Source organism: Lates calcarifer, linkage group LG15 (assembly GCF_001640805.2).
Source record: "Lates calcarifer isolate ASB-BC8 linkage group LG15, TLL_Latcal_v3, whole genome shotgun sequence".
Classification (NCBI taxonomy): Eukaryota; Metazoa; Chordata; class Actinopteri; family Centropomidae; genus Lates; species Lates calcarifer.
In genome coordinates, this window is record NC_066847.1 from 27,446,100 (window position 1) to 27,460,673 (window position 14,574).

Here is a 14,574-nt window from a genome sequence, read left to right on the forward strand (position 1 = left end):
ACAGCTTGAGGTTTTTCAAGTTTTATTTCTTGGTCTCATTACTCTTAAGCGGAGTTACAGTAACTCTGCCTCTCAGCTTCCTCCTTCCACTGGTGATTAAGCCTTTAAAACACACCAACAGGGAGATGGATACAGTAGTTACCATAGCACTGAGCCATAACGACACATCTAAAGTGGCAGTGGGAGGTGGAGAGGGGGCACACGGACACAAATACTGTCACCGACCAATCTCATCATTAAAGGAAAACAACAGAACACTCAAACACACTGTTGCTGCTGCCTACGTATACTGTAGTAGAGCTAAGGGCTGTGATGCTATGACTTGTCTATGGGTGGGGTTTGTGTGTAAAAGAGCAGGGGGGTGGGGGGAGAATGGTTGGGGTGGTCCCTTTCCTGACTTCCTTTCTGGACAGGAAACATCTACTCCTTGGTGTGCATGTACATCAGCAGGTCAGCGACACGGTTGCTGTAGCCATACTCATTGTCATACCTGGAGAGAAAACAAGACAGAGATATTAAATAATCAGTTTTGAAGAATAAAACTTTTTTTTCCACATGGGACAGGCTGCAATTGTTGAAAACTTACCAGGAAATGAGCTTGACGAAGTTGTCACTGAGGGAGATGCCAGCACCAGCATCAAAGATGGAAGAGTGGCTGTCACCAATGAAATCAGAGGACACCACCTTGCAAAACACAAAATGCACTACAAGTCAGATATTGTGTAGCCAGGCAATATATTACAAATTGAAAAATACACAGTCGCAGTCAATACTAATTGAGGACAAAAAGGTCATATTTTTAATATTGCTTTCCATTTTTATAATAATATAAAATATCTATTACAAGAATTGTAACTCTAAGTTAGAATTTTAGTCCTTGCATTATTAAACCTTTCATGTGTTTGTTTTACAAAGTATGTGAATTAACTTTGTGCTTTACCTGGTCCTCGGTGTAACCCAGAACTCCCTTCATGGATCCATGTGCGGCCTTCTTGACGGCTTCCTTGATCTCAGCGTAAGATGCAGGCTTGGACAGACGGCATGTCAGGTCAACCACTGACACATCAGCCACTGGCACTCTGAACGCCATGCCGGTCAGCTTACTAAAGAGAGAGGACAAAAGAGAGATATTGGACTTTTTTGTTCTTTCTCAGCTTCCTTGCCACACTTTGCAAAGGTATCACTGATTATCAGGCTGATGAAGCTGACAGTGCTTGTCCTTACCCATTGAGTTCAGGGATGACTTTTCCCACTGCCTTGGCAGCACCAGTGGAGGCTGGAATGATGTTTGCATGGGCACCACGGCCATCACGCCAGGCCTTAGCGCTGGGCCCATCCACTGTCTTCTGGGTGGCTGTGTATGCATGGACTGTAGTCTAAAGAGGAGATATTATATACATGAAACATACATTTTCCTTAGTGGCTGAATCCTCTAGCACACATTTATGGGTAAATATATAGCACTACCTGTGAAAAATCACCAGTGTTTTTTAAGGATGAACACAGATTTAATATGACTTACCATAAGAGCCTCTTCAATGCCAAAGTTATCATGGATGACTTTGGCCAGGGGGGCCAGGCAGTTGGTGGTGCAGGAGGCATTACTATCAATAGAAAAATAGACCAGATCAGTAACTACCAGACTATATTTAATTTTCTTAACATTTAGACAAACTTTGTAATTATGTAAGAGTTCTGATGAAGATGTGAAACATGTTTGCATGGATTCACACTGTAAATGTACAATGCAAATGCATGTCCAAGACCAAAGGTATGTTACCTGACGATGGTCATGGAGGAAGGGTCGTATTTGTCCTCATTAACTCCCATGACAAACATTGGAGCATCGGGTGAGGGGGCGGACACAACCACACGCTGAGCTCCACCCTGGATGTGAGCCTGTGATTGGCCAAGACAGAAAGAAAGGGTGCAGGTTAAAAACTGGAACATCTGAGAGTCTGTATGCATTAGTCTGTGTATACGTATATGTATTTACATGTATATATACATACAGAGGCCTTCTCCACACTGAGGAAGACTCCGGTGGACTCAACAACGTACTTGGCCCCAGCACTGCCCCAGGGGATCTCTGCTGGCTTCATACTAGTCAAAGAAAGAACACAGTCAGTTTAACATGAAATGATTGGTGATTAGTCATGTTAAACACAAGGGAAAGTAACACAAAAATACTATAAACAAAGATATAGAAAAAGAGCACAAGTTACATACAGGACCAGAGAAGTGAGGGGTGGTGGTGGAGGATAATCTTGTTAGAACAGTACATCCTGTGCTTTCTAATTTAGTGCACACAGCCTCTTTGGATAATTTCATATTAGTAATGAACAAGATTTTTTTTTTCACTTGACCGGACGTAAGGTTTAAGAGCTTTGACAAAACAAGTGAACAAGAGCTAGGAGGGAAACCTCACAAAAGAGGAGCTATGGAACAGGAATGTCTCTTCTATAACCCTCCTTTTTGTTGGTATTGCCTTTTGTAGAGATGAGGCACCACTACTCAGTGGACTAAAACAACAGCCGGTACAAAGTGGGGTAGCTACAGGAGGGAGGCCTGAGGCAGCAGACAGCCTCATTCCACTGCCAGGAATTCACTCAGAATATTACAGTAAAGACAAAATGGCATTGAATACTGCACCTCACATTTAAAATGGAAAATAAAAATTCAATCTGAATCTTAGATGGCTGCCTCTATTACAGAGACCTCTCTGCTAAAATTAAAAAGATACTGATGTGGGACTTGATCTCCATCATGATAAATTAGTGGACCTGTTTTTGGCCTCACTTGAGCTGTGACTGGTTAGCAACACTGCTGATATCTGATATCTCTACAGCAACATCCATTAACCACTAATCATTATCATTCCTTACCACTGGAAGACAGAGATAGCACTGCCATCAACAATGAGCTTGCCATCTTCATGCGAGACCTCACCCTTGTAACGACCGTGGGTTGAGTCATACTTGAACATGTAGACCTACGAGGCAAGGGGTAGAAGATGTGGTTAGTAGCGTGGTGGTTCGAAAAGATATGAGGGTTTCTGGTTGCTTCATCACAAAAATGTATACTTTTCTAACACCACATTATCTTATTTAATACATTATCTTAACACAAATGCCTTAATACTCTTTCTGTTTCCTGGGAGGTACTGGTAGTGTCTGATTCCAAACTTAAGAATTACATCCAAATGACAAATAAGCTACAGAGAAATCTCTCAAATTTGGAAAGAAAAACTCATATTCAGTTTAGGTATTGATAAACTGTCCCCTGATGTGTAACTATGGCTCAGTTTTAGTAGTTTTTTCTCTTTGTTATGTTGTGAAGCATCCTCATTCAACAACATACGAGGGAGCCTCAAAAAGTTTGTGGAAAAAGTACATAGCTATAAATCATATGCAGGGATTTTGATCTCAGTGCACCTGTATGTTCTCGTACCAACGTGTCGTAACATGTTCTAACATGAACCCTTAAATGCATGTTGTAACGCAAAAATAAACATCATAACTTAAACAGTTTTTTCCAACTGTCCTTTTTCCATGAACTTTTTGAAGCCTCCTTGTATACTGTAGACTTGAATCTTGTGTTTCTACCCTATATTTTAAGTGAGTAATTACAAGATAAATCTCATACAACAGGCACTTCACTTGATTTTCAATAAAATGTGTGAAAAAAGTATGTACATGCAAGTTTACTCACCATGTACTGCAGGTCAATGAAGGGGTCATTGATGGCCACAACCTTGATGCCCTTCTGAAGGCAAGCCCTCAGGACCAGACGGCCAATACGACCGAAACTACAGTGAGTGGGGGGAGAGAGAGAGAGAGAGGGAGAGAGAGATTAATAATAGCTGTTGTGAGAAAATGGTGGGAAACTTCCTCAGGATGTCAAACCACTCCTGGGACCTCACATGAATCTTCCTCACAGCACACTGGTTAGAGGAGGAGCTGCAGCCCAACATAAAACTTCAAAGCTGTATGTAATTCAAGTAAACTACAGCTTTTACTGCATTGTTATGTGTACTGTGTATGTACTGTTCTACATCACAGCTGCACATGCCTACTCTCTCATATCGGAATACTGAATTAGGCATGGCTTTTATGAAAATTCATTCTAGGAAGAAATGCTTTTTTGTTCTTATTAATAACCATTTACTTACAGAGAATACCCATCATTAAAATATGCTTCACTGACATCATGTCATTGTAAAATCAGTCAGAACAATCCTGTTTATAAAATGTGTGTGTGCTCCCAACTCACCCATTGATTCCAACACAGAGGTCTGACATGGCTGCTGCTGCTTACAGGGTGTGGAGTCTGAGGAAACAAAAATGAAAAAAACAATGACATTAGAAAAACAACTACCACTGAAAATTACATATAATGTAGGCTACCCAATCTCACTTAGTAATATCCTCTAGCTGGCAACAAACTCAGTCATCTAGGTACAAAATGCATCTGTTCTCACTACCAGAAATCACTGCAGCTTACTAATGTGCCAGAAAATGTCCTCTCCTCTTTGTCACTGTTTAAAAATCAGACGGTAGGCTTGACAACAAGGAAACAAGCATGTGTAACTGCTTGGAAAGAGGCAAAGTGTTGCCCTGGCAGCAGGAAGTGGCTTTAATCAGGTTAGTTAAGTTGTTGGCAATATACAATGAAGCTGTGCGTGTGTGTGTTTGTATGTGTTGCACTGGTGTAATGTGACCATGTTTAATCTGCCTCTCTGGTCTGAACCTTCTTCTCCTTGGGCCTTTCAAACCACAGTGGATTGTTTGTCACTGCTTTTACAAAGCCTGCCATTGCATTGTCACTTTTTTTCTAAAATTGTTTACTCCTGTATTCCTCAGCCTGTCACATATGCACTGATGTTCACACTGCTACCATCTGTACTCTCCTGCCATCCATTCTCACCCTGTCTTCTCATTTACACATACGAGGTAAAGTGAATTAACATGCTAGCAGGAGAACCTCTTCCTTCATGTAAATTTTCTCTGTGGAACAAATTTTACCATCTTCATCTCTTTTAATGTTATTTTCTCTTGTGGTGTCAGCTGTAAGGTCTAAATAACTGTAGCCTCACAGTGTGACCCACAGCCAGTGTGATGCATTAGCACTAAAGAGTGAAAAAAAACACCAAGGTGGTAGCCTGGTGAGCAGAAAACTTATGAAGTTAGTATAACAATATGAGCCAGACACTGTGGTTGAAGGCAGAGTAGCAAACTGAGGGTGTGCAAGGTTAGCCACTGATGTAAAAATACAGACTGACACATATCGTGTGATGCAGGAGTAAGGAGGTATTATATCATGCAGGGACATGTTTGAACAATGGGGTGAAAGGGAGGGAGAAAGTGGTAGGCATGTAACGCAACAAACAGAGACTTGTCTACTGACTGAACAGAGAAGAAGCTTGGCCTTGACTCAACTATGTGGCCTCCTTTCTCTTCTGCTTTCCTCTCCTTTTCATACTGTCCTCTCATCTCCTTTCCACGCCTTCTCTGTCCTCTCCTCCCTTTTTTCCTGCCCTCGTCTTCTCTAAAATGTGCTTCCCTTCTCTCTTCCTTCCTTCTCTTAAGCTCCACCTCTTGCCTCTCCTCTGCTGTCCTTGATCTGTCTGTGTTAACAGCAACAAACACATTTTGATATCATATTCAGCTTCCCGAATCTGTTCAAAGTCATGCAACTTGTTCTATGAAAGATTTTGTATCTAGATTAGGTCACTAATATGTTCATTTAGGATTAAAAATCAAAACGTGGAAACCAAACAGATGAACACATGTGACCCAATTTGGGTCCAATACACCAGAGGAACAAATCTTTACTAACAGCACCTACAGGCCCGCTAAAGGCTGTGTTCTACTGAGGTCTCATATCTATAAGATTATGCAAATTTACAGAGACTTCTGTCTGTAACATATATTCAAATACTTACTCATACAGGTGAAAAGATACGTTAACTCAATACTATTATCCAGCTAGCCTGACCAGTAGCTAAGGTGTGTGTCTGTGTGTGACTGGCGCAGGTAGAGTAAGGGCAACGAGGATTGTCCTTGAAACTGGTTGGTTGTCATTTTAGACTACTGTAATCTCTTAATCTGTTGTGTGTGTACGTTTCTCTGTGTGAGTGCATGTGTGTGTCTCTGTGGGGAGCATGTAGGACAGGCTGTCAATCTGGTGAAATGCATTGTGGGAGCACTTTAAATAGACTGAAGGGGCAACCAGATTAGGATAAATCATCTCTTTCAATTCTCCCACACACCCTCAAACATGAACAATGGTAAATAATGGCTTGGAACATTTGAACCTGGATTTATTGACTTGTTATTAAACACAAATAGATGCCCTGTTTTGTTGGAACTGAAAAACTATTTGTTGCCAGTCAGAATCAATTTATTGAATAGTCTACCAACTGTCAGACCTCTAAAAAGTTCATTTGTTGTGTTTATTTGTTTGACCTTGTCTAGCATTTTCCCTTGTGTACCTTTCTTTCAGGGCAGAGCAACCATTTTGTGTTCTGCTGCTAGCATCCATAATACATAATACAAGGTCAGCAATGGAGGGGGATAAAGGGAGAGAAAAAGAGAGAGGCAGAGAGAGAGAGAGGTAAAGTATGACCATAACCTCACATTTCTATGTCTTTCCTCTCCTTTATACTTGGTTTTGGTTCCCACCACTACCTATTGTGCATTCATAGTTACCTCTCTTTCCTCTCTTTTGAATTCTCCTTCCCCCAGTCGCCTGTGCACTTTTTCACAATTTATCTGACTTCTAAGTTCACTCCTCAGTTCTCCCTCCCTCTCTCTCTCTCTCTCTCTCTCTCTCTCTATGCTAACCTCTCCATTTTCTCTGAATAGAGTAGTTGCCCTGGGTTTTACAACACAAAATGGCTACTCTACTGACAAATGATACTATTTTTTAAACAGAGTAGGCTATTCTGCTTCTCAAAAGAGGATGGAAAATGGGGCTGGACTGAGAGTAGCGGAGGGGCTTGGCTATTAAAGCGAAAACTATGAAATTGCAAAAGCCTGCTTAGACAAGTACTGGAGACCTTACTAATGGGCAGGTGCATGTATCTGTGTCACCCTCTGTCTGCACCAGTCTGCCTGCATGTACTTTACGACACATCCCCTATATGTGTTACTGTTGCCTAGCAACAGTGTGGTGGTTTGGCCAATAGGTGGGAGAGGAGGGAGTGGTTACACTGCTCTGGAAGAAGTTCATTTCCAACACTTGGATGGACTTAGTATTCTATAGTATAGTTAAAATATCCAGTGTTTATATGTTTGGTAACAACAAGCTTCTCATAATATGAGAAAGTTAACTGCATATTATGCAGTTAACTGCATATTATGCAGTTAACTTTCTGCATATTATACAGTTAACTGCATATTATGCAGTTAACTTTCTGCATATTATACAGTTAACTTTCTGATGCCATTTAGGAAAATCAACTCCATAGCCAGCACCTTCCCACTTCTCCACCACACCTCTTTCGACTGTGGTCAAGTCAGCCCTGATCCGGTATTCGGCACACACTCTGCAATGACAGCTCACAGAAGAGGTACTGTGCTAAAGCAGAGCAGAGCAGAGAAGTTACACGTTGTTAACTGCAGCTAGCAATCTGCTGACACTCATTAAAAAGTAGGAAGAAAAGGTAGACAGGCAGCCAGATATATATATATATATGAAGGGTAGTAAGGTTCGTTCAACATTTTTCTGAGCATTTACTACCCATCATAGATTTACTGTCAGTAATCTAGCATGGAAGGACAGACTTTAAGAATAACATACTGAAAGCCCATGACTAGTCACCATGATTACTGCTGGAAAATCAACTGTATGGGAGCTAAAACTCATGCAGTTCACTTCTGGTCATGATTGATTGGGTGGCTGTGGCTCAAGAGTTAGAGTGGGTCACCCACCAATCAGAGGGTCAGTGGTTCAATCCTGAACCCCAAAGTGCCCCTGATGGTGTACCACTGGTGTGTGTGTGTGTGTGTGTGTGTGTGTGTGTGTGTGTGTTAGAGCGCTGTATGCATAGAAGGAGTGCTGTATGGATGTGTGCGTGGATGGATAAATGTGACCTGTAGTGTAAGGCTCTTTGAATGTTCTATATGACCAAAAAAGCACTCACATTTACCACTGAGTTGAACACACAGCCATGTGAAATTAGTGAGTTATCCTCAGTGGTAGTGTCAGCATGTGAACTGATTTGTCTATACTACTGCCACTGATGTGAGCAAAATACATGATTCAAATTTGTGCAGTGCAGCAATCTCCTTATGACTGGCTAGCCAGGGAGCAGGACTGAGACCATTCTGAAAAGAGATTCTTATTGTGTCTGAATGGAAGTGCACCCGTCCAGTCTTTCCAGCTGTCCACTAACCCCCCCCCCGCACTCCATAAATCTCACAACTCCTTCTTCACCAGCTTAACATAAGAACAAACCCTTAGAGTCAATTTCTTGACTCATCTATCCACTTCTTTCCTTCTGTCTCTTCATCCATGCTCTGTTCATCCTCATACTACTTCTTTCATTAAATGTTAGAGCTATTGTCTCCTTCTCCTCTTGTACTTGTTCATCTGTTATTTCTCCCAATGCACTTTAATTTCTCCCATATTCTCATCTGTCTCTCCCTCCTGTTTTTGGCTCCATGAGTATTATTGCCCCCCCCAATTTTCCCCACCACCCAAACTAATCATTAAAATTCAGCGCCCAACCTCCATGTCCCTATTTGTCTGTCCCTGCAACTCATTGTCTGTCTGGCCCCCCTCATTTACTGCAATCCCTACCCTTCCTCTGAGCTGCGACCCATTTTCCTCACACAAACACAGAGGTTCAGCAGTGGGGGTGCATATGGTCATGTCTACATATGTGCACTGGAGGGAGCACTGGGAGAAAGATGACTCATTACTAGTCGACCAGAAAAGGACAATGACAGCAATCTGCATCAGATGGTAAAACCTCAAAAATTTGATAAAATCTGTTGGATGAGTGAAAGAGGAGAGGAGAAGAGAGGAGCATGACACAACATTACACTTCTGCCAACACATCCTCTGATGTCAAGCACTAACCATTTGCCAAACAGCCACTAATTCTTCTCTTCAAGTGTTTGGACAGTGTGTGTATTCAGTCATTTGCTGCTAGTCCTTATATGAACCTGAGTTTTAGATGAGCACAGATAGACTACTGTATATCTTTCCAGTAGTATTATAGTTCACACACTGAAAGGACAAAGACTAAACCATTCACATAATTCATTATGGTGAATTATGGTGGTGTGCTTATTTGGTTTACAGACTGACTATTACACAGTAAAACTACAACTTGAAAACAAGCTAGACTCATGTCAGGAGGGGCTATGTTTAGACTAAAGCTAGAATACTCATTCTTCCAGTTGCCTCAGTATGTGTTAATTTGGAAACTCATCAGTGAGTGAATGAACTCACTGACTTTGCTCTCACTTTTCCTGCCCACTATACCACTCCCCCAGACCTCCTTCATCTGCCCTTCTTTCAGCGTTTCTTGCCTATGCAAACCGTCTCTATTCCCCTGTCACACCCTCTTTCTCTCCAGTGTTTTTCCACTGCAGCAGGCTGATTGGCTAGAGGCCAGACAGACTGTCCAATTAGGTAATGCTGTCCCTTCTTGCCCGCCTCTTAGTGAATCAAATAAATCGAATACAGACAGTTATACATTCTTATATGCGCACACTATTACAGGTGAGTTAAAATTTCTGTGTTTGTAACTCAAGGAACTTCAGTTGTGCTCATTTCTTCTTTCTTCCCCTCCCTAGCAGTATACCTACTTTCTCCCTTTTTATAGTCTCATCACTGAGGCAATGTCACTTTGCTGCCATAAACTGGTCAGTTAAATGTCCAACACCATCACATCACCAGTGCACACACATGCGACACCTCAGGCTGTGTCCTACTCAGCAGGCATGGCTTCCTGCTTACAGGGACAGACAGATAAGTGATGCACCATTTCTATAAGACATTCATCATTGAAAATTAGCATGATGAGGAGCCATTCAATTTATAAAGTGTAAAGTGGTGACAGTTTTATGTATTCCTCCAAACAAATCCACAAACACAGACCTGAGTTAGTGAAAATAATAAGATAACTATTGTGGTGTAATACTGACTTGTCCATGCACACAAACACACACACAATCATGAATTAGTAATAGGTGTGCTGTATCAAACTGCAGAGGAGTCAACAGGAGAGAGACATGTGACCACTCTGCAGAGGTAATGCTGGACCACACAGACACACACTACCCATAGCCCTATGAGCTTGTGTCAGCAGGAAGATGACAGATGTCCTTCCTAAGACAGAGGTCCTGTCCATCCCAAGCTATCAAGCTACAGTACACCTTCATGCTGTGTGTCACCTCCCTCATATCATGCTAGCTATGCAAACGTTTAGACCTTTAAATAACTGCAATATGTATAAAGAGCATGGCAAAGCTGCTTTGCTGTACAAGTAGGGGCCTTTTATGTCCCAGCTGTATAAGTCCTTCTCTACTGCAGGGTTTATTTCCTTAAAGTGGCAACAGTTAGGCACAGGAGTGCTGAGTCACTCTGGAGTTCCTTCTCTCTTACACACATCCTGGACAAGATGGCTGGTTGATAAGTCAGCTTCAGAGAAAGATCTAGAGGGATACTCATAATAAGATCAGCCTAGAAAAACCCACAAACCAGCTTTAAGCGGAAAACTTGTGTCAATCTAGAGAAAACAACTCATAACAGCCCCAAGAGGGACAAATGACTCAAACCTGTATGTAAATTAGTCTCATGGCAAAACTGACTTTTAGTATAAGTAATTACCAACTAACTGCAGGGTGCAGTAAACTAATCTGTGGTCTGCCCTGAAGTGTGAATGAGAGGGAAGAGGAAGGATTTTTTGACGTGTTACATGAGTAACACACAGTCACTAATCTGAAAGAAGAAAAAAATGTCTATACTTTTGACAGAAAGAGAATCCAGTCCACATCTATGTCCACTGTCATAAAGACTCCATGGTCTCCTTAATAACATGGCTGCAGTCTTTGATAGGCTGGAATAACATGTCCTGTGTGTTGTTAGTGTGCCCCAGCTAATTTAATTGCCTAATAGTTTACTCCTTGCTCAGAAAAGGGGAAACATGTCAGTCACACAGCCACTGACATTTACATTTAGGACATTTAGCTGACACCTGATCTACAGCGCTCACAAGGACAGGATGAATGTCAAACTGATTATGATAGACATGACAAGCTAAAAAATTCTGTGCATTACATAATATCACTGTGTCTAAAATAATTATGTACCTAAGAGCAAGCATGTTTTTAGCTCATCATATTGCCATTGCACCATTGGCCTATAATGATACATTAATATGGCATTCAACCACAGAAAATGCACTGATGAAACTATAAAACAAATTTTAATTTAAAGTACAGCATACTTTTTTACAGTCACTGTCAATATTAATATATTCAGAACTGGATTGTTGGATAAGGAAAGTCTATATGTGCTGTGGACAAATCAATCTAGAGGACTGTTATATAAATTTATAATTCATGTTCATTGAAAACATTACAAAACTATTTTCTGCTCATGCATGGCATGTGACTGTTGATAGTCTTCCCAATCTATGATCATAAGGCCTTAAAAGCACAAAGCACAAATCTTTAACTATACTGCTCGGTTGGGCCTGTTATTACAGTAATAACCTTCATTTATCCAGAGCCTGAGCTGGGAGGAGTGACTCCCCATCCCCAAGTCCAGTGTGAATAACATTCAAGTTGATAAGGAGTTTGAGAATAAAGATTAGAAGCTGTTCAGCATCACTACAGCAGCTCTGGGCCTGCTGTGACCTTCCCCAGCTGGAGTGATGACCTTCACCAGGGAGACTAGGCCAGACATGGCTGCATCTTACCACACCTACAGAACATAGATGGATGTAACTGCCAGCAAATGATACTAAAACTAATACTAATGCTAATACTGCTACAATTAGTATCAGTATCAGTATTATGTACTGTACTTTTATTATTGTCATTTTGCAGATTTATTTAAACCCCATTATTACCCCACATTATTTTTCCCCACTTGTTTGGCTCGTTCCTCTGCTTAATTTTCTAATTAAACCATTGTTGCACTTATAAGGTCTACTGTATGGCTGGTATAATAGCAACGAGATATAATTAACTGTGTAGTTTGTTTTTTTTTAAGGCAGGCCTCTTTGCAAACTGCATCAACAGGTCTGTCGAGTCTGAAGTCAAACTGCGGCAGAATCATGCGACACCACACTACCTCTTTGCCCTTCAAACGCATCAGAGGAGGACTTTCAGCACGCCTCTCATCTTTCGACATAAAATAAAGTCAGATTTTTTTTTTCATTTCTCCCGTTTCGTTTCTTGCGTACACCGTGACCTCTACTGAGAGAGTGCAATTCATCTCTGAAATCTAATGGCGCAACGACGACAGACTTCATCAAGAGGAGCAGGGGAAGCACGTAGCTTCACCTCTTCTCACGTACACTCATTCAACCCATATACCCGCCTCATTACAGCTCAGTGCACCACTGCAGTATTACTGTCAGGTTTTAAAGCCTACACAGGCCATAGTTTAGGATTCTGTTGCGATGAAAGCGATAATGTACAGTATATTTTTGTGTTAGGTTACATAACATGGAGAGTAATCCACTTCCGCAAAGATGCAGCACTGGGAGCAGCCAATGTCACGTTACCCGCTCAGTATGACGATTTAACTTCAGATGAATGAATTATACATTATGAATGGACCATCGTTACTATACGCGGGTTTTCTGCAGTTGGGCACCATTCCTTGCCATGTTAATACTGCGGAGTTTACGGCTTCCGTGAATTCTGGTGTAACCTAATGATGCAACGAACCGACTCAGGCAGAAAGCATTACACAACGAGCAGGCTCTCTTCAGACTGCAAGGCCATGGCCGCATCCCCTCCCATCCTCGCCTTTCTCTTCCTGTACCATTAAAGCGTGCATCCTGCGAAGGACACTGTATGAACAATCCTATCGCTTCATGAGCGTTGAGCTCCACCACTCCCATCCTCTCACTTTAAATGGATACGTGGCTGGCTAAAAGAGAGCTATAGGTGTATTAAATTCGCAATACAGACTACAAGGTGGTCACTGGCTTCCGTTAAGTCGTTTTCCGCGTTCAGTAACGCAAGTCTTAACAAATTCTGCGATAAATTTTGACGGTAAAGATGAGGAATTGTAATTTAAAACTGCATTAGGCAGCATTAGATAACTAATCTGGTGTGCATCGGCAGGTTAGGTAACATTTGTAACTGAAGTGAAGGCTCAACCGTGTGAAACAGTTGAAACGTCCTCAGATTAGATAATGTAGTTAAATGTATAGGACCTAGTCGTTAGATGGGTTTCTACTCACTGAAGGATAAATCGGTGGCGTAGCTTACCTCACGGCTGATGCTTGTGGAGTCTGTCTGCGCAATCCTCAGTGCCGCCTTCCTCTTTTATACAAGACACGTGTCTCGGGGAGCCCGGTCGCCTTAGCGACGTGACGTCATGACATCTTTTGCTGCTGGGATCCATTCGGAACGAGGGCCTGGTCACGGTCTCCCAATAGCTGCCATAGTAACTAGAGGGATGAAACACTCGTCTGGTTAACGTCTTCTCAACACAACTTGTTCTCATGATAGACGTGAAGGCTGTGTCTGTGATGAGAACTAATATTTACCAGAGAGACAGACATAGCCTGTGTCTGTGATGAGAACTAATATTTACCAGAGAGACAGACATAGACGGAGGAGGGATACAGAGAGACACTGGCAGGATGCCAACGTGGAAGTGGAGAATGATGAAGCATTTTGTCTCATGCCCTCTACATACAGCTGGACACGTGAATGTGATGAAACATCGGCGGAACGTAGCTTAATACATGAAATAGACGAAGACCATGGATGTGTTATAAGAGGTCTTATACATCCATGATGGAGACATGAAACCAGAGTAACAGCAATAGATCCCAACAGCCAGAACACAGTATTCATGTAACTGCTTGGCTGGTCATTCATTGCATGTTTGGACTGCATGGTCTGTACAGGCGAATGTTTTATAACCAGGTCTCTATCGTGCATTGATCTGTGAAAGACTGCAGACTGAATCGCCTATGGATGCAGTGTGCGCGCGTGTGTGTACATGTATGGATGGATGCAGCACTGTTATGTAAGAAGTCCTGAAACTAACATGTCACGTTCCCAAGGATACAGGCTGTTCTGCTGCTTAGGCATGATGGATTGTATGTTTGTATGCAGGCTACAACAGAATAAAACTAAGAAGTAATAAAATATAAATACGTATTATTATTATTTTCTATTACTATCTATACTTCTCCCCCCCCCCCCCCCCCTCTCCTCTCCTCATGTCACAGCACGTGTCAGACTGAGAAGAAGCCTACGTGAGGGAAGATACGTACAGAAGTGTAACATGGGAAGTCCCTGTAGTGCAGTACAAGTAGGAAGAAAACTCCTTGACCAACGTGATTTGCACACATTTCCCCCTCTT

The 14,574-nt window shown here is 41.8% G+C and overlaps 1 protein-coding gene across 1 annotated transcript; it reads right to left on the reverse strand.

Annotated features, from left to right (window-relative positions):
• Window positions 1–5: 5 nt before the first annotated feature.
• On the reverse strand, window positions 6–13,574 carry gapdhs (glyceraldehyde-3-phosphate dehydrogenase, spermatogenic). The gene is made up of 11 exons (XM_018684158.2): window positions 13,467–13,574; window positions 4,273–4,329; window positions 3,712–3,808; window positions 2,886–2,992; window positions 2,013–2,103; window positions 1,781–1,899; window positions 1,523–1,604; window positions 1,225–1,376; window positions 941–1,103; window positions 587–684; window positions 6–490 (listed from the first exon to the last, which is right to left on the reverse strand). The coding sequence occupies exons 2-11, from the start codon at window positions 4,299–4,301 to the stop codon at window positions 421–423; spliced, it is 1,008 nt and encodes a 335-aa protein (XP_018539674.1). The 5' UTR covers window positions 4,302–4,329; window positions 13,467–13,574; the 3' UTR covers window positions 6–420.
• Window positions 13,575–14,574: the final 1,000 nt, after the last annotated feature.

Bases quoted from the DNA above. Each gene is read 5' to 3' on its own strand.
- gapdhs (XM_018684158.2), bottom strand. From the start codon at position 4,301: ATGTCAGACCTCTGTGTTGGAATCAATGG. The intron at 1,605-1,780 runs GTAACATACCTT...TTCTATTGATAG, and splicing joins TCCTCCATGACCATCGTCAG to TAATGCCTCCTGCACCACCA. The intron at 1,104-1,224 runs GTAAGGACAAGC...CTCTCTCTTTAG, and splicing joins GTCATCCCTGAACTCAATGG to TAAGCTGACCGGCATGGCGT.